Source organism: Berkeleyomyces rouxiae (genome assembly GCF_048999995.1).
Source record: "Berkeleyomyces rouxiae strain 22BRR77 chromosome Unknown BrBRR77_ptg000001l, whole genome shotgun sequence".
NCBI classification, from domain to species: domain Eukaryota; kingdom Fungi; phylum Ascomycota; class Sordariomycetes; order Microascales; family Ceratocystidaceae; genus Berkeleyomyces; species Berkeleyomyces rouxiae.
Window position 1 is genome coordinate 2075218 of NW_027396491.1, and position 17588 is coordinate 2092805.

Here is a 17588-nt window from a genome sequence, read left to right on the forward strand (position 1 = left end):
TATACATGACATTACGGATACTTGACCATCAGAATACATTGTTCCCCGCCAGTTCCTCGTTTTCGTTTTTAAAGCCTCATGCATCATCGCTCTTCTATTACTGCTGTGCCCTTGACGGCCATTCCGCCATCGGGGCCCAGAATCCACACCCGCACACTGCCGTCCCGCCGCGCCAGACAGACCGACAGCCGATCGCCTGCAAACAGAGGAGCCATGTTGCTGTACTTGAAGCTCTTAATATCCACGCCCGGGAACGACCCGCTCATAGAGTGCAGCATGAGCGCCTGCGTCAACGGCCCATGCACAACAGGCTTCGCAAAGCCGTCGTAGCTGCTGGTATAGTGAATTTTGTGCGCATTGTATGTCAGCGCACTGAAATTAAAGAGCATCAGCTCGGAAAGAGTGAAGGAGTGCGTGTGCTCCGGCGTCCATGGGCCTGGGATCAGAGTCAGCGTGAAGGCCTGTGGGAGGAGAAGAAATCGGCCGACTTACACTTCACAGGCCGGGTCCGCGCGGCGGCCGCATTCGCATCTTGCGGCATGAACACCAGCGTGCGACGCTCCCTCAAGGCCGCATCGCGCAGCACCTGCTGCGCAACCAGATCCTCTGCGCCGGCCGCGACAGCCGCATAGCTCCGCCACACGTCCACCAGGACATAGACGCCATTGCGCGCCAGGCGCACATCGCCAATGGTCTCGGCGCAGGCAACGCGGCGGCCGTCCATGCGCAGCTGCGCGCGCCACGCGGCGCTGTACACCAGCTCGCCGCCCTCCCACATGCGCTTGGGTAGCGCGGCGTGCGGCAGGTGGTCGGCGTCGGTGCCGTCGGCGAAGAGCTCGACGGGCGTGGCGCGAATCGGGAAGTGGACGAGGTGTGCGCCGTAGGTCAGCGGGTAGCCGAATGTAGCGGCGGCGCAGGATGCGGGCCGCGGGCTGTGGATGGGTGGGCATGAGGCGCCATAGAGGGAGAGAGAGAGGAGGTGCGATTGCGTCGGCGTCAGGTAGTCATCAATGAGCTTCGGCGGCTGGGAGGTGAGCTTTGCTTTGATGGCGGGGAGCTCGGCGGCCGACCAGGAGCTAGTCCATCGGCGGCTACGGGATGCGCTAGCCAAGGCGGACGATCTCGGCAGACAGGCAATGCGGCGTGGTCCCATGGCTCGAGGAAAGATGGCAACGGATTTCGCATTATCTGAGCAATGGCTAGCTCCAGGGCCATCAAAATGAACCATGACATGGGTCATTCAAGGTGCCGGCAACCCTAAATAAAGCTTGTCATAAGGGTCAGAAATGCAGGTTCAAATCCTTTGCTGGCAGCTATGACGCAGGGGCGAGAAGAAAAAAAAAACCTTCATTCCGGACTTGGAGGGTTTGAACAAGGGCGGAAAAATAAGATGCCAGGAGCTACCGTAAAGGTGCAAAAATCCGGCTGGTGTTGGACTATTGTGGCGAGCTGAGGAAAAAATAAGATCTTCACGAGGGCTGTTGAGATTCTGGATCTTTTTCTCTTCTTTTGTTTTTTTATTTATTTCATTTCTTGTTTGGCCCCTGATTGTTCACATCACCACAGCTGTGCGCGCTCTCTTTCTGTCTCTTAGTGTGAGCTCCTTTTCTGTGTTTCCAGCGGCATCAACAGGCGCCACATCCTCTGAAAATACAGAAGCCCCTTCTGTCTCGCCTCCCCCCTCCCCTGATCGCCCCCCGAATCACGCCCCGAAACCCACAACAGCCCGCTCACGATGGTGGTGCCGCCGACGCAGCCGCTCAACCTCGACGTTGAAGCCATTTCGGGCATCTGCGGGTAAGCAAGGCGCCTGGAAACCGGCAACGGACACCATGACGCAAAAGAAAATGCTGACAACCCACCGTGTGTCTCTAGATCCATCTCCATTGCCTGCTGGGGTACGTGAACTCTGATCCAGATCCCGATCCAAAGACCCTGGAACATAGATAGTTGCTGACCAGGGCGCGCCGTTACCAGTCGTCGTCTTTACGCCGCAGATTCTGCAAAACTTCCGCCGCAGCAGCACCGAAGGCCTGTCCATCCAGTTCATCATTGTCTGGCTTGCCGGCGATGTCTTCAACATCATCGGCGGCCTGATGCAGGGCATTCTGCCCACCATGGTGCGCGCGTTCCTCTCTCTCCGAAGCTTGCGCAGTATCGCTAATGGCCTCTGTCGCCAACTCCAGATCATTCTCGCCTTTTACTACACCATTGCCGACATGGTTCTCCTCGGCCAATGCTTCTACTACCGCGGCTTCACCTGGAAGGACGAGGTCTCCTCCTCCAAGTCCGTCTCGCCGCCGACCGAGCACACGCGCCTCCTTGACGCCGAGCAGCAGAGTCCCACCGACCATCGCCGCACACACGCCAGCCCGCTGACCGCGCACCGCGAGCGCCGCGGCTCCGACTGGACGAACCTCTCGCCCGCCGTGCCCATGATCCACGAGGAGCCGCTGTCCGCCGCCCCCTCTGCCGCCGGCGCGGAAGCCGCCTCGATCACCCAGACCGTGCTCCTGAACGCCTTTGCCGTGCTCATGGTCATTTGCGCCGGCTTTCTCGGCTGGTTCCTGTCGGCACGCACCGGCCCCTCCGCTGCGCCGCCCAGCGGCGACCTGCCGCCCCTGCAGCCGGCGCCGAGCGCGCCGCCACAACTGGACTTTTGGGGCCAAGTGTTTGGATACCTGTGCGCGGCGCTGTACATCCTGTCGCGGCTGCCGCAACTGGTGCTCAACTACCGCCGCAAGAGCACCGACGGCTTGAGCATGCTGTTCTTCCTGTTTGCGTGCCTGGGAAACGTCACGTACGCGCTGTCGGTGCTGGCGTACGAGCCGCGGTGCGCCGGGACCGGCCCCGACGGCGAGGCGGGCGTGTGTGCGCCGGGAGAGGCGTGGGCGCTGTATGCACAGTATATCCTGGTCAATGCGTCATGGTTGGCGGGAAGCTCAGCGACGCTGCTGCTGGACTTTTGTGTGTTTGTGCAGTACTTTATATACGATGTGGCGACGGACGACGACGACGACGAGGAGAGTGGTGGCGACGATGAGCGGCCGTTGCTAGACAGCGGCGACTCGGCGATAGTGAACTAGAGCGCGAGCGGAGAAGGGCTGATGCGAACCGCGTGGGGGCCCATCTCAGTCTCAGCCGAACATTACCAACATTTGTCTGTCGTGTTAGAGATGTAATATGTACAAGTATCATATACGAGTCCATGGGGCATGAATCATGTCTCTGGAGAACCCAAAATGAATGATTCTCCATCGCCAACACAAACCCCATCGGCTCATTAGCAAAAGTCTGCCTTGGGCAATCCGTCCGTCTCCAAAGCAGACATCCCTGCATGTCCCCCTCTTCTTCTTGCTCCCTTGCCCTCGCCACACAACCAGAATGGAGCACGTCAGCAATATCGTCAGTATTTTTTTTGTTCTCGCCTTTACGCGGTGCCTCGGGTAGGACAAAGCTTGCGGCAATCTGGACAAATAGAGGCCTCCGAACAGTCTTCACGCGAAGCCGAGAAAGCAGAGACAGGGTCAAAAGGACAACACGGAAAGCCAACCGGGAAATGCCAAGATTTTTAAGGCTGATGGGAGCAGATAGAACAAGGACAAGCAAGTCGCACAAGCACAAGAAAACACGCCAATTAGCCAACTACAACATTGCTGAGATTGAGATTGAGACATGCTTTTCTGGCTGCCTGTATAAACTCCATGATCTCAAGGGAACATCCCTGGTCGTGGCACGCATGGCTTGTGCAGAGAAGGCGAGACTATGCTTGTATACCTGGGTAACTATACCGTCCAAAACTTCATGATCATGCACCCAAGTCTCAAAAGCCTGTCCCATAACGTGATATTCCCCGACCCGGCCTCACGCCCACCAGGATTCCACTGGCCCCTAGCTCGTTCTCTCGCTCGGCCGTAGAGCCAATCAGCAAAAACGCCCCGGCTCCTTGACCCAAAGGCAGTTGAGAAGAGAACAAAAAAGCCTAGCGCCGCCTTCAAACCAAGGAACTTGTATACGTGTGTATATACCCTGCGGTCATGTACTTGCACTAGCAGCACAGCACAGCCAGGGGACGGCCAGGCACTGACTATCGCGCTTGCTAGCTGACTTTGACACGCACCCGTTCTCGCCAGAACACGTGGTTTCCGTCTTCCCCCTCCTCGTTTTCCCTTGTTATCTCTTTCCGTTGGGTCGTGCCTGTTTTACCGCCCTGTGGCCCGCCGTGCTGCTTCCCTCGTCAAGGTGCCATTGCCATCCTGGCACCTCGTTCCATCTGGGTCTGCGGTGTGCTTTGCTTGGTCTGGTCTGGAGCACAGTCGATGGTTAGCAGAGACTCGAGAGTACTTTTGCTGATATCACTAGCCGCGCCTGGTGTCCGGCTGTTGAACCCCGAGTACATAAGGCCCCGCCGCCCCCTCCTCGCTACCGTCAGCCAGCTCACGTCGATATCCTTCTCTCTATTTAGATAATACACTCTCCTCTATCTCCCTGTCCCCTCTCTATACCCTTTATCGTTCTATTCCTCACTCTATTTCTTCCCAAACACACTCTTCACAATGCCCGTCATCGACCAGCAAGCCCAGCCCCAGCCCGCCATCATGGTGCCCACCGCCCAAGCCCAGGCCGAGACCCAGCAGCCCGTAAGCTCTTACACCCACTCCCAACAACGCCAACCGCCGCCACTCCCCCTCTCAGCAGCATGCTGACCAAAATCTCTTTCTCGCAATCTAGCGCACTCAAGAACCCATGAGCATAGACCCCTCAAGCCTTCGTGGTGGTGGTGAGGGTGGTGTAAGTCGTTTTTTCCGCCCCCAACCCTGGCCCACAATCTACATCTTCACCTACGTACTCTAGCTAACCCTATTTTCTACGGTGTAGGGCATCTGCTGCGGCATTTGTGCCGGTCTGGCTTGCTTCGAGTGCCTGGAATGCTGTTGCTAAATATCTCTTCCTTCTCGCTCTTTCTTTCCCTGCCAGCAACAACCGCTCCCCGGCGATGATGATATGACGTGACGTCTTGATATTGATAGTCATTTGGACACCCAATCGAATAATACCATTTTTTTTTTAACTTTGTGTCTTTTTTGGTTTAACTAATGCTTATGTGACTTTTGGCAACATGTGTGATACCATTTAATCTTCTTGGCGCTTTTTTGACACATGCAAGGTCTTTCTTTATCCAGCACAAAATTCTCCATTTTATTCCATCACCATGTTGTCCTGGTATAAAAACAAACTTCAAATAAAAAGACATATCCCGAATATAATACTTCCAGTGGAATGGTAGAAGTTCCGCGCCCAATCCCAAATTGAACCTTGCTGCTCAGGCATCCATCTGCCCTCTTGTGCAAAAAACCAGTTAAGTCGAACTACGTCATCAACACCAATCAGTTTAGCTTGAGATTCATTCTCCGAGTTTTGCTTGGAGAAGAAGAAAAAAATAGTACTTGACGTTGACAATGCCCTAGTTCTGATTACTATATCTTGCCCAGGGAGAAAAGAAGAGAAAATTGAGAAAAGAGACAGAAAGAGAGAGTAGCTTGTTTGCCAGGACGTGTCCATCTCAGGGCCAGAATACGCCACCTGCTTCATCCGAACCACATAAAGCTTTCGCTCGCGAGGCCGCCCAGCGGGGAAAGGCATAAGCCATCAACCAAAGGGGCTTGTGTTCGATGTGCCCCTAAAAAAAAGAAAAGCCCACCGAAAGCATAGCCAACTGGCTTCAGGTCTCTCTGCCTGGTCTGCCGGCGTGGTTGCTCCACTTGCTCAGATCGTAGTCACGACGGAGCGAAGCGGGCTCGGATAGTAGGCTCGCAGCGCTCGAGAGTAACCGTCTTGGACAAGGCTAGCCATGCCCTGCCCAGAAACGGCGACTGCCGTGCGCGCGGCTTGGGTGCCAGTTGACAACGGCTCGGAAACGGCCGTGGCAACTGACGGAGCTGCTTCGGAACGAAGTGACTTCTCAACTTGAGCTCGAGCCTCGTCGGCAACGAGGGAGTTGGGAAGTCAATCATCGTAGTAGTCATCGTCATCATCCGAGTAATCAGCCAGCTGCTCAAAGTTGACCTTGTAACGGAGGAGACCACCGATACCACCGAAGCCCTTGACGAACTGGTTACCCTCAGTAGAACGATCGGAGACAAACTCCAGGTTGGCACCGTAGTTCTTGTAGTTCTCGGCAATCCACTCCAGGAACGAAGACTGCTCAGCAACCTCCATCTCCTGACCAGTCTCCTTGTCCATAAACTTGTCGCGGTCGTTCTGCTCCTGCTCCTTGGTAGTGTGTAGAATCTGGTTGGTGCCAGTACTGTCTTTCAGGACCCAGCGAGTAACCTCCAGATTTTCAAAAACAATAAGGGTCTCAACAGCACCAAGGTCAAGAGCCTTGAGAGTATCTTCAATGCCGAAGCAGATACGGCCAGTATCCTGGGAAATCTCTTCAAAGTACTTACCAATCAGCTTCTTCTCCTGGATGAACTTGACGTTGCTCAGAGTCTCAGCCGACAGCTCAATGGCCTGATTGAAACCGGACTCGCCACCGTACGAAACGTCGACAACCTTGATGACCTTGACAGCCAGACGGTTATCGAACATGTCGGAAGCATTCAGGTCATTCTTGAAGTCGGCAGAACCAGCCAGAATGATACCGGCAACGTTGACCTTGTCGTTAGTGATGAAGTTCTGGACAGCGTGCTCAGCGACCTTGCGAACGTAGTTGTGACGCTTTTCATCACGCAGACGAGCAAAACGCAAAGCTGACTGACCACCACGTCCGTGCTTCTTGGGAAGATCGACAGTGAACTTGTGGACAACCTCGCGGGTGTTTCCACTGAGAGTACCGAAGAGGGCACCGTTACCATCCATGATGATGAAACCAAACTTCTGGTCGGACTCCAGCAGCTCAGCAAGGGCCTCGGTGTGGAATTTATTGTCGCAAAGGTACAGCGACGTGTTGATGGGCTTGAAGGGCTCAAAATCGATGTTGACCTTACGCTCCTTGCCTTCCTGGGTGAGAATTTCACCACAGTAGACAACCAGGCCATTGGGAGGGACCTTGTTGTAGAGCTTCAGACGCTGCTGGGTCGAGGTGATGGCAGAAAGCACCGACTGTCTGTTGACACGAGACTTGATGTTTGAGGCAGTACCCTATTAAACAGTCATTTGTTAGTAGAGTCCTTACACTAGTGTAGGCGGACAATGGTGCATGCTTACATATTCTTCAGCCAACATCTTGGAGATACGGGAAATCTGGTCCTTGGGCGGGATGATCAGGGAGATCATGCTTGTACCGTTTCCGCGGGCAGCTTCAAGACGCTTGATCAGCTTCTTGACCTTCCACATCTCGATCTACAAACAGAACAGCTCTATATTAGCATCGAAACTCCATTGCACTGTCGTATGGTATTGCGCTGAGGTTTCCCATGTTCCAGGAAGCGGGGATCCATCGCATCGTGAGAAGCACTCAACAGGTGAATTGGCCTAGCGCCACCATTAAAACTGCAAGGGCAGCACATTGCCAAATAACCAAGTGTAGCAAGCGGATGCATACACTTTGCTCACTGTCTTTGTGGAGAAAGCAGGACGGGACTCACATTCTTCTCCGCCTCGACGCCCGTGGGATCGCTCATGATTGCGGTGGGGAGCAACGGCTCAGGACACAATTAATAGAATAGAAAATAAGCACGGTAGACACCGAACAATGTGATCCAAACAGAAACACTGCGGTCACAGGAAACGTCGACAATGGAGAGCAGACGCGATAGAGATGGAACAACACAACAGGAGAAAAGGTGAGAGAAAAGAAAGCAGAAATGCAAAGTGGTTCCAAGTGAGAAAAAGCGGAAGTGGGACAAAATTTTGTATTGTGGGTATTCACTGCGACTACGGGCCAATAATTGCCAGAAACACCTAAGATACAAAATACAAGTGACCGGGGACAAAGAGCAAACGGCCAGCAGCCCTGTTTTTGCATGAGCAAATGCGATTGTTTGTCACAGTCAAAGAACACAGAAGAGGCCCTTCCCTCCTATAGCACGCGGCATAAAGCACGCATAAAGGGAGAGCCTGAGACTGAGGATTAGTTACTTTACTCTGCTTTCATAAAATTAACGAGCTTTCAGGGCGCATTTAGACCGCCTGCAACCCCGCTAACCGGCCACTGTAAAACTACCACAATACTGCGGGGCAGAAACCTGGTCCTGAAAATTGCCGGCCCAAGCAGCTTCACCGCCTACCGCTTTTGATCCCCTGCCAGTAAGCTGAGTTTGACGACAACCAATCCACGCTGAAGTTGAAGCTCAAGGCTGCCCGGCCGCCAGCATTACCAACCCACCCTCTGCAACCCGCATCCCAACTATTTGAGGGCCTACGAATAGGCTCGAAATACCCGCGTGCCCCCCGCCTCCTCTTTTTCTCAACATGGCCTCCACAACTGCCCAGGGCGTCATTGAGGCCCTCAAGGCTACGCAGCCACAAAGCGCCTTTCAGGATGCCGATCCGCGAGACGCGCCCGCCACCTCCCAGGGCGAAGCCTTTGTTCTAGAGCGCAAAGGCTCAAGTCCCGGCTCGTACGACTACTACTCCGAGGACATCCTAATCCCGGCCCAGAAACACAAACTCCCCGCCATTCCCGACCTCCGGTTCGAGCAGAGTTACCTGCAAAGCATTTCCAAGGCCGATACTTGGTGGAAGGTCGCCCTCATCACCATTCGCGACCAAATGATCATGCCCATGATGCAGGGCATCGTATACAATCTATTTCTCTGTGGCTGGCAGCAGTGGAACCGCTCGGCACAGATCCACGGCACGAGTCTCGGAGCCCGGGTGCGGAGGTGGTGGTACGGAGTCAACAATTGGCCTGTACCGCCTCCGCCCGTAGTTCGACGTAGGATGTAAGAGGGCAGAAACGATGCCCATGCATTATTGGTTGCCTGGTCCCTTTTTGATATTTCGCTCTCTCGTCTTTTTCGTAACTAGTTTTAGAAGTATTAGGCATTAAGAATGAATAGCACATGATGTTTGATGTTTGATGATGTGACGAACTGCCACAAGTTACTCCCCCATATTGTGACAGCTTTAAACACGACTGCGATAGCGCTATCATCTGGAATTTCTATGCTCTATGGATAATGCTTTCCTAGTTTAAAAACCCACGGCTAGCTCCTGTACATAAAGAATGTTGGTGTCATATTGAAGCGGATCATCGGGCCTTTGTAAATACTGTTCGTCTATGCACCAGGGCCAGAGCTGCCGACAGGGAGCACAAACGCCTTGTCTGGGCTTCCCCTAAACGCTAGAGAGGTAGCGCTTTTGGAAGCACTGCCTGAAGATTTGAGTGTGATTTTGATCTTGGTGCTTTCGGAATCAGCTTCTGGTGTCTGTCTTTTCTCGCGGGCCGGTTCGTCTAGAGTTCCAGGAGACTTGGAACTAGAAGTCGCCTCCTTGTCGTTGCTACCCAAAGTAGGCGACAATGGCCTATCAGAGTTGTTGAGGCCATTCGGCGTCTCGAGAGCAGTCTTGGCCTTGGAGGCCTTGTTTTTAGATTTCTGAACAACCTCTTCGTCATCTTCACCTATGTCATCATCGCTGGCAAACTCATCTTCATCGTAACTGTTGGAGTCCTCTGGTATATGTTCATCACCATCATCCACTTCAGCCACGCTCTGTTCATCCTCGTCACTAGCACCATTAAGTTCGTCTATATGAAGTGACTTGCGCTTGGAGCCTTGATTTTGAACAGCCTGGCGACGGGGTCTACCATTGGGCCCGACTGATGGCTCTCTGGAGTCATTTGCCAAACTTTCAGTGCCACTCATTTGCGCGTCTTGGTTTAGGCGTGTCGACCGTGTTGATCTAGAGTGCTGGGCAGAGGGTGGGGCATCTTCTGGAGTATGATTGCGCGTGTTTCTGGTTGATCGACGAGCTGAATAGTCCGTGAATACTTCCTCCTCGTCCGAAAATGTATACTTGACGCGCTTTCCACGAGTGCGACCTTCATATAGAGACTGGCCTGGGTCGGGTCTAAGGAAGCGTTCTTTTGTCTTCAGGCGGTACTCGCGACGGCGGCGTTTCTGCCAGATGTTAGCTTCATTTCTAGGCCAAGGCAATAGTGCATACCCTACCTCTTCGCTCTCTTCGAGACGCGGTATCGCCATGCGCATCGAATGGGCAAGGCTCTTCGCTTTCGGCCCACCATCCTTTTCCTCCAAACTATCAGCCAGCGCCTTCAGTGTTTCAATTGAATGGGCGACAGACCACCACGTGCGATTGAGTCCTTGGAAGTTACTTTCGCGGTAGATTCTGAACGAAGTGCCATCGCGGCCTTCTATAAGAAAGTAGCGTCTCTTATCGCTGTCAGAGCCCCAAGACTGGACTGAAAGGGGAATTGCACGATCTTCGTCTAGGCGGTTCTTGTATGACTTTGCGATTAGGGTTCGAATCGACTCGGAGGAGGAGAGCGCCCAATGGATCAGAGTGCGTAAAAGCACGAGCTAGCAGCACAGTTAGTAAGACAGGTTACCCCGAAAACGAAACAATTGACGGTACGGTACAGTGCGCCTTACCTTGTCACTTGGAGGCAATATTTGGAATGTGTTACTTCCACTAACAGGGCTTTTCCCCTCCCAAGCCTTGGGCCATTGGTTTTTGTGGGTGGAAATGGCTTCTTCCAAAGCGCGATTGTAATGCCCTGGCCTGATGCAATTTTGACAGTCAGCAAAAGTCTGCGCACAATTAGCGACAGCATGGAAGGGATAGCGTACTTTATATCCTGTTTGCGGTTGAGAATGAGCACCAACAGCGCGCAGAGAAAAGCTTCGACGCGGTTTCCTGGGAAAAAGTCGGTGATGTCGTTTTCAAACTCCTGGGGGCCAAACGTGACGAGGTGTGAAGAAAAGACGTCGTTGAATCGCGCTCTAAACATCACAATAAACTGCCAAGTAATGAGGTTAGCAGTAGAGCTCTTTCTTGTTCATGGATATAAAGAAAACTGCGGAAAGCGACGTCTTGACGCGACAGAGCTGAATATACAGCCCGGTACATGGCGATTGGGCGGCAAAAGCGACACGAGGAGTGCAGTGTGTACATACTGCGATATCTGGGTTGTCGGCAAACACATATTCGTGGGGAGGAGACGGTTCTCTTTTGCGGGGAGGCGGAGAGGCATCTTTGGCGGCTTTGGAAGCTTTCGTGGCTTTGGCACCCGACTTGGGCTTTGCTTTGGTCTGTGACTTGGTGTTGGGAGCTGCCTTGAAAAACTTCAAAATACCCTTCTTTTTTTGTTGGACGGGCTCAGACTCAGAATCTGAAGGCGCAGGCGATAGCGACGAGATGGATGAAAGGTCGGAAGAGTCGTCGGCGTCGGACATGGCGAATTTCAAGACGTATTCCAGACGTGTCTATCGATGGGAATATTTTACGCAAATTAGGATGTTTTGGATAGATCCAGACAGAAGTAGGACAGAGCTGACTTCTAATGTTGACAAGACGAAGAAGGAGAGGACGGATTGGTGTGGGGACGCCAGGAGGCTGGATTAGATAGACCAAGTCAAAAGTTGGACGAGGTAGAAAACGCCAGCCAAACATGGGCGCGGGCAAATTTTCAACCACGGTTCTCCCTCCACACACATGTAAAGTAAACCCAGAAGCATTTGTTCGCTGCTGGGCCTGCTAGTTATGCACTTGGAAACATGAACAAGACAAGGCACTAGCTGGCTGCCATGTTATTTGCAGACTGTATTTTCGCGAGCATCGGGCTCTGGTCTGGCGTCGAGGCCACAGACGCCATGGGCAAGATAATATTATAGCTGGGTTGGGCTTCCACAAGACTGCATCCTAGCTGCGCACAATGGTATGGCTTCTCTTCTCTACCTTTTGGCCATATCCCAACACCACGCAGCCCAATAGCCCACGGTGTAGGCTCGGCTGAATAAACTCGACATCTAGGTGATAGAGCCGAGTTCTTCATAACTTGCCGCCAAGCCCGTCCACCCTGTTCCGTTATCGCCGCGCCCAAACCAGACATGGCGGTGTATCCCGTGGTGCATGTATATATAGAAAAACCCCACAGCCACCGGTTACCTATCATCACCAATGCGCTTGTTTGCAACGGGTTAGACACCCATCAACAAAAAGAGTAAAGTATCAAACTTTGTCTTTCAACCCACAAAGCCAGGCATATTGGCACCTGGCTGCTTCTTTGTCATGTTTTCGGTGATTCTGTTGGGTGGCCAGCATATGTCGCGAGCTAGGACTGCCACCTCCTAAGACTGTGATCCTGTGATACGTGCAGGTCACATGACCTCATGGCTCGCTCGCTCGCACCGTATCCTATGATGACGCATCCCACAATCCTGGGCAATGTACCGCCGATAGGTGAAGGGTATGTATAGCTTTCATTTTCGAAGAGAAAATGCAATCGAAACTATAGATACAGGTGTGAGAATCTCTTTGCTGGAGTCGCACACACAATTTGCCGCTTGGCTGTGGCGAGTTCAGTGGAGATGAAAGAGAGCCTGGAGACTAGTCAGTTACAATCCCACTGTTAGAACCACACGCACTTGGTACGATTCTCATCATATGCAAAGCCTTCTTAAGAGTTCCAGCAATACCGCTGCGCACTCTCTAGACCATGTCAGATTTATGAGTCCGATGTTGTGTTGCAAGTGAGCACATGGTGCCTTTGACTCTATCTTCTTGTTGGCTCTTTCAGGGCTCACACAACCACCAGCTAATGGAGACCTAGGCTGAAACATTGATATTGAATTCAGCGACCGTGAAGTTGGTGCACCAAGACTGTCACTTGATAGATGTTTTTTTTGCATAATGAAGTTCAGTACAAGGAAAAGCCACTTGCTTTTCCAAAGACGGCGAGCAACGGAAACAAAGAGACTCGCAGAAATAAAGACGATGGTTGCAAAGGGTAGTGCCATTATCAAGCTCCAAGATCATCTCATTGTTGAGGATCGACTGTTCATAGTAAAGGGTCAAACGTCGTCATAGGAAAAAGTCGGTGGTTTCTGGTCAAGGTGCACAAAGCCAGCCAAGCTGCAGGCACTCAAAGATTACTAAACCAACCTGACAGCCCTGTAACAAACTAAGTTGTAAAATGGCAGGATTCAGAGTGGGGCATTCGATGGAGCCATCTTGGTTGCCAACAAACATCGTGTCCCCACAATGAAAGTATTACAGCCCGACCCACAGTTAGGTTGCCTACTGAAATATTTAACGCCTCATTATAGCTGAATTGGTCACACGCACCAAAAAACATAGTCACGTGCAAGTGAGGGTTTCCCACACAAAAATTATTGTCTGTGGACCAAGCCACGCGAATCACCTATTCTCAAGGAAGTTTCGCAAACCCACCTTTCCGAAGTCTTTCGAGGAGACGATAACCAACAGCCGTTAGCTGGTAAGTCCCCTTGTGACAACTATAGATACTTCAAGTATCTATCGACGAATTGTTTTTCTAACTGCTGCTGGCAGCATATTTCCGTCTCGTTTTATCCCAATAAACCGCAGAGATGGGTAGAGTTATTCGCAACCAGCGGAAGGGCCGTGGCAGCATCTTCAGTAAGGCTCTCTCTCTCAAATCCATAATCCATTCGACGAAATCTCCCCTCGGAACTCCGCGATCAATCGAACACAGCGATTTCTCGAAAAATACCCCGAATCGTTTTGAAAGATGCGGATTCTGAATCACCACAAACTTCCCAACAAGATATCCTGTTTTTGATTGCGTCTAGACCACCATTGCTCACAGCATTTTTTTTTCTCGCAGCTGCCAACACCCGCCTCCGCAAGGCCCCCGCTCAGTTCCGCAAGATCGACTATGCTGAGCGTCACGGTTACATCCGTGGTGTCGTCAAGGAGATCGTCCACGAGTCCGGCCGTGGTGCTCCCCTGGCCAAGGTTGTCTTCCGTGACCCCTACAAGTTCAAGCAGCACACCGAGACCTTCATTGCCAACGAGGGCATGTACACCGGCCAGTTCATCTACGCCGGCAAGAAGGCTTCCCTGACCGTCGGTAACGTCCTGCCCCTGGGCTCCATGCCCGAGGGTACCGTCGTCTCCAACGTCGAGGAGCGTGCCGGTGACCGTGGTGCTCTGGGCCGTACCTCCGGCAACTACGTCACCATCATTGGCCACAACGCCGATGAGGGCAAGACCCGTGTCAAGCTGCCCTCCGGTGCCAAGAAGGTTATCACTAGCAGCGCCCGTGCTATGATTGGTATTGTCGCCGGTGGTGGTCGTACCGACAAGCCCCTGATGAGTATGTTATTCTCATCTTGCAGATTGGAAAGAGCATTGCATGAGAACGATCAAATGCGAGGCTCTTGACTTTTTGACAATGTCCCGTTTTTTTGACTAAGTACTAACTATCCTACAGAGGCTTCGCGTGCCAAGCACAAGTTCGCTGTCAAGCGCAACTCTTGGCCCAAGACTCGTGGTGTTGCCATGAACCCCGTTGACCATCCTCACGGTGGTGTAAGTTTTCCTGTGATATATCCCCTTGCCAGAAATCAGTTTACTGACCCCCGTTACAGGGTAACCACCAGCACATTGGTAAGGCTTCGACCATCTCGCGGTACGCCGCCCAGGGTCAAAAGGCTGGTCTCATTGCTGCCCGGAGAACAGGTCTGCTCCGTGGTACCCAGAAGACCAAGGATTAAATGCATCCTTAGGTTCTTTGTGGTTCTGGTTCATAGGGACGGTGTTAGGTATTGCATCTTTGGACCTCGCTTTGCAGAGCAGTTAAAAAAAAAAAGTAACTCGATTGGCAAAGTACTCAGAGCGTCTTTTTTCTTGCGTATCTTGAATGTTTTCAGGCCCTTTGTTTCCGGATGGGCGCAATGAAGAAGCTCTAGCAGCGATGATGATGATGAACTCGGTCAAACAAAAAGGCAAAGGGGGATCTTTGTCTGGCGAATTGCATTCACAATAGCTGTACCTATCAGACATGTGCTTGTTGCTTGATCGAGCGTCATGGACGTCGGTCGGGTAGGCAAAAAACAAAAGAAAGTTAAAAACTCATTGTCCTTGGTGCCGTGTAGATGGTGAGAAGGGTGAACTTGGTTGCGGCGGGTTATGCAAATAACCCTAGTGTATCAACTTAATGTTAGTCAAACCCTAATGTTCGACGTTCATCTTCTCTGCAATTACCACAACTAATAAATGCACTGAACACAAGAAGTCTTCCAGGTCAACTTACGAAAATACGAAACTACAGTTATTCAATTAAGGTACTTTAGTTTTTCCATCATTGACAATCAATTGTTGGTCACTATCATCAAGCTCTGCGTCTCGCCGGAATCCGCAGGCTCTGCGGGATTAACCCCGCTAATGACTTGCAGCACGGCAATTGCAATTGGATGCTGCACTCAACCCCACCAAGAAAATAAAATGCATTTTCTATCTCTCTTTTTTCCATCCTCCTTCTTTTCTTTTCTCTCTCCTCAACCCAATTGCTCACCAATTCGTTCATCTTGCGCATAATCGCTTATTCCATAACCTCCACAATGTCTGCTCCCAAGGAATTCCCTCTTCTGGTTCTCGGAAACCCCCTCCTGGGTAAGTCCTACTGTTTCCCTGCATGTGGTCCCATGTGATCCCCGGCATTGCTTCTAACACGCTCCGCGCAGACATCCAGGCCGTCGGCAACGAGGAACTGTTGGCCAAGTACGACCTGAAGGCCAATGATGCTATCCTGGCTGAGGAGAAGCACATGGGCCTGTACGATGACCTGCTCAACAACTACGACGCCAAGCTGATTGCCGGTGGTGCCGCCCAGAACACTGCCCGTGGTGCCCAGTACATCCTGCCCCCCAACAGCGTTGTCTACCTGGGTGGTGCCGGCGACGACAAGTACGCCTCCATCCTCCGCGACGCCACCAAGGCTGCCGGTCTGCGCACTGAGTACCGCGTTGACGCCAAGGAGCCCACTGGCCGCTGCGGTGTCGTCATCACTGGCCACAACCGCTCGCTGTGCACTGCCCTGAACGCCGCCAACCACTACGAGCTGTCTCACCTCAAGCGCCCCGAGATCTGGACTCTGGCTGAGAACGCTGAGTTCTTCTACATTGGTGGCTACCACTTCACCGTCTGCCCTCCCGCCATCCTGGAGCTGGGCCAGCACGCCGCTGCCACCAACAAAACTTTCACCCTGAACCTGGCTGCCCCCTTCATCCCTCAGTTCTTCGCTGAGCCTGTGGACAAGACCATGCCCTACGTCGACTACCTGATCTGCAATGAGACCGAGATCGAGTCCTACGGTGCCTCGCACGGCATGGAGGGCAAGTCGCGTGCTGAGATTGCCAAGGCCGTTGCCAACTCCACCAAGGTCAACACCCAGCGCAAGCGTACCGTTGTCATCACCCAGGGCACTGAGCCTACCCTGGTCGCCATCCAGGGTGAGGACGAGGTCAAGGAGTTCCCCGTCCACTCCATCGAGCCCGAGAAGATCAACGACACCAACGGTGCCGGTGATGCCTTCGCTGGTGGCTTCGTTGCTGGTCTGGTCCAGGGCAAGGACCTGGCCACCAACGTCGACATGGGCCAGTGGCTCGCTCGCCTGAGCATCCAAGAGCTGGGTCCTTCGTAAGTGCTCCCATGACACATTTCACGTGTCGTTCTTTATCTACATCTGCATCCAGCATCGTGTACTAACAGCGTCATTTATAGCTTCCCTGCCGAGAAGAAGACCTACTCCGCTTAAACGGTAGATCCTCAAAAAAGTATCGGCGCCTTTTTTTTCTTTTTTGATTTTTTCCCTCGACGTCATATCTCAACATGATACCAAGAGTGACTTTTTTTTCGCCATCCCCTCTTCATCTTCTCCCATATAAGTCACTTTTAAAAAAAACACATACGGGAGATTCTTTTCTTTCTTATTCCATATTATTTCGGCGTTGTAGGGTTTCGGGCACTGGGTTTATTCTGATGACGACATTTAACGGAAGGTTGGTGAGCACGGAAAGGAGCATCAAACCGGTTTCAACAACAACTACAGCAACATGCTCGAATACTGTTTATGATTTTTTTCACCCAAATTTTTTTTTGGCTTTTATTTATTGTTTTTGCAGACTAAAAAAAAACTCAATACATTTTCCAAGTTCCGAATTTTCACAGGAAGAAAACAAATGAGTGGTGTAGTTGGTTGGTCCTTATCGTCTTATAAACAGGGGATCGTTAACTTGACAAAACACTACATTCTCCCCCTCTCCAAACCTTTTTTTTTTCTTTTTCCCAAATGAACTGTGACAAGAGACAAAACAGGCAATGAAGAAGAAGAAGAAAAAAAAGGACAAACACACAAAAACACTAGTCGTATATCCCCACCCCCAAAAAAAAAAGAGAAGAGAGCCAGGGCGGAGCAGCCAACCTTGAGTCCCTTTGCCGCTCTTGACATGCCTGTAACTCCGCTTCGCCCTATCAACTACCGAAGGGCACACGCAGTTTGGTAGTGAGCGAGAAAATAGCATGTATTTGGAGAACAGTCGAGGGTGCTTGGCGTGCGTTGACGGGCGGGCACTACCGAGCGTGTCTTGAGAGGGGACGGCAGAGCTATCGTTTGACCCACCCAACTCCGTCGA

General features: G+C 52.1%; 9 protein-coding genes across 9 annotated transcripts; 5 read left to right on the plus strand and 4 right to left on the minus strand.

Moving 5' to 3' along the window:
- Positions 1–83: 83 nt before the first annotated feature.
- On the minus strand, positions 84–1153 carry BROUX77_000603 (uncharacterized protein; the record flags this gene model as incomplete). Its single annotated transcript, XM_073750965.1, has 2 exons — positions 84–436; positions 493–1153. 2 exons carry the CDS (start codon positions 1151–1153, stop codon positions 84–86), a joined length of 1014 nt encoding a protein of 337 aa, XP_073608840.1.
- Positions 1154–1735: 582 nt separating this feature from the next.
- BROUX77_000604 (uncharacterized protein) lies at positions 1736–3086 on the plus strand (the record flags this gene model as incomplete). Its single annotated transcript, XM_073750976.1, has 3 exons — positions 1736–1797; positions 1876–1898; positions 1978–3086. The coding sequence occupies 3 exons, from the start codon at positions 1736–1738 to the stop codon at positions 3084–3086; spliced, it is 1194 nt and encodes a 397-aa protein (XP_073608841.1).
- Positions 3087–4556: 1470 nt separating this feature from the next.
- On the plus strand, positions 4557–4941 carry BROUX77_000605 (uncharacterized protein; the record flags this gene model as incomplete). Its single annotated transcript, XM_073750987.1, has 3 exons — positions 4557–4640; positions 4732–4791; positions 4879–4941. 3 exons carry the CDS (start codon positions 4557–4559, stop codon positions 4939–4941), a joined length of 207 nt encoding a protein of 68 aa, XP_073608842.1.
- Positions 4942–6006: 1065 nt separating this feature from the next.
- BROUX77_000606 (uncharacterized protein) lies at positions 6007–7628 on the minus strand (the record flags this gene model as incomplete). The annotated part of the gene is made up of 3 exons (XM_073750998.1): positions 6007–7146; positions 7213–7347; positions 7593–7628. 3 exons carry the CDS (start codon positions 7626–7628, stop codon positions 6007–6009), a joined length of 1311 nt encoding a protein of 436 aa, XP_073608843.1.
- A 790-nt stretch (positions 7629–8418) lies between these two features.
- Positions 8419–8895, plus strand: BROUX77_000607 (uncharacterized protein; the record flags this gene model as incomplete). Its single annotated transcript, XM_073751009.1, has 1 exon — positions 8419–8895. One exon carries the CDS (start codon positions 8419–8421, stop codon positions 8893–8895), a length of 477 nt encoding a protein of 158 aa, XP_073608844.1.
- A 332-nt stretch (positions 8896–9227) lies between these two features.
- Positions 9228–10921, minus strand: BROUX77_000608 (uncharacterized protein; the record flags this gene model as incomplete). Its single annotated transcript, XM_073751020.1, has 4 exons — positions 9228–10070; positions 10122–10490; positions 10563–10692; positions 10761–10921. The coding sequence occupies 4 exons, from the start codon at positions 10919–10921 to the stop codon at positions 9228–9230; spliced, it is 1503 nt and encodes a 500-aa protein (XP_073608845.1).
- A 25-nt stretch (positions 10922–10946) lies between these two features.
- BROUX77_000609 (uncharacterized protein) lies at positions 10947–11366 on the minus strand (the record flags this gene model as incomplete). The annotated part of the gene is made up of 2 exons (XM_073751031.1): positions 10947–11018; positions 11088–11366. 2 exons carry the CDS (start codon positions 11364–11366, stop codon positions 10947–10949), a joined length of 351 nt encoding a protein of 116 aa, XP_073608846.1.
- A 2154-nt stretch (positions 11367–13520) lies between these two features.
- Positions 13521–14669, plus strand: BROUX77_000610 (uncharacterized protein; the record flags this gene model as incomplete). Its single annotated transcript, XM_073751043.1, has 4 exons — positions 13521–13569; positions 13778–14269; positions 14387–14484; positions 14544–14669. 4 exons carry the CDS (start codon positions 13521–13523, stop codon positions 14667–14669), a joined length of 765 nt encoding a protein of 254 aa, XP_073608847.1.
- An 846-nt stretch (positions 14670–15515) lies between these two features.
- On the plus strand, positions 15516–16711 carry BROUX77_000611 (uncharacterized protein; the record flags this gene model as incomplete). The annotated part of the gene is made up of 3 exons (XM_073751054.1): positions 15516–15567; positions 15639–16593; positions 16678–16711. 3 exons carry the CDS (start codon positions 15516–15518, stop codon positions 16709–16711), a joined length of 1041 nt encoding a protein of 346 aa, XP_073608848.1.
- Positions 16712–17588: the final 877 nt, after the last annotated feature.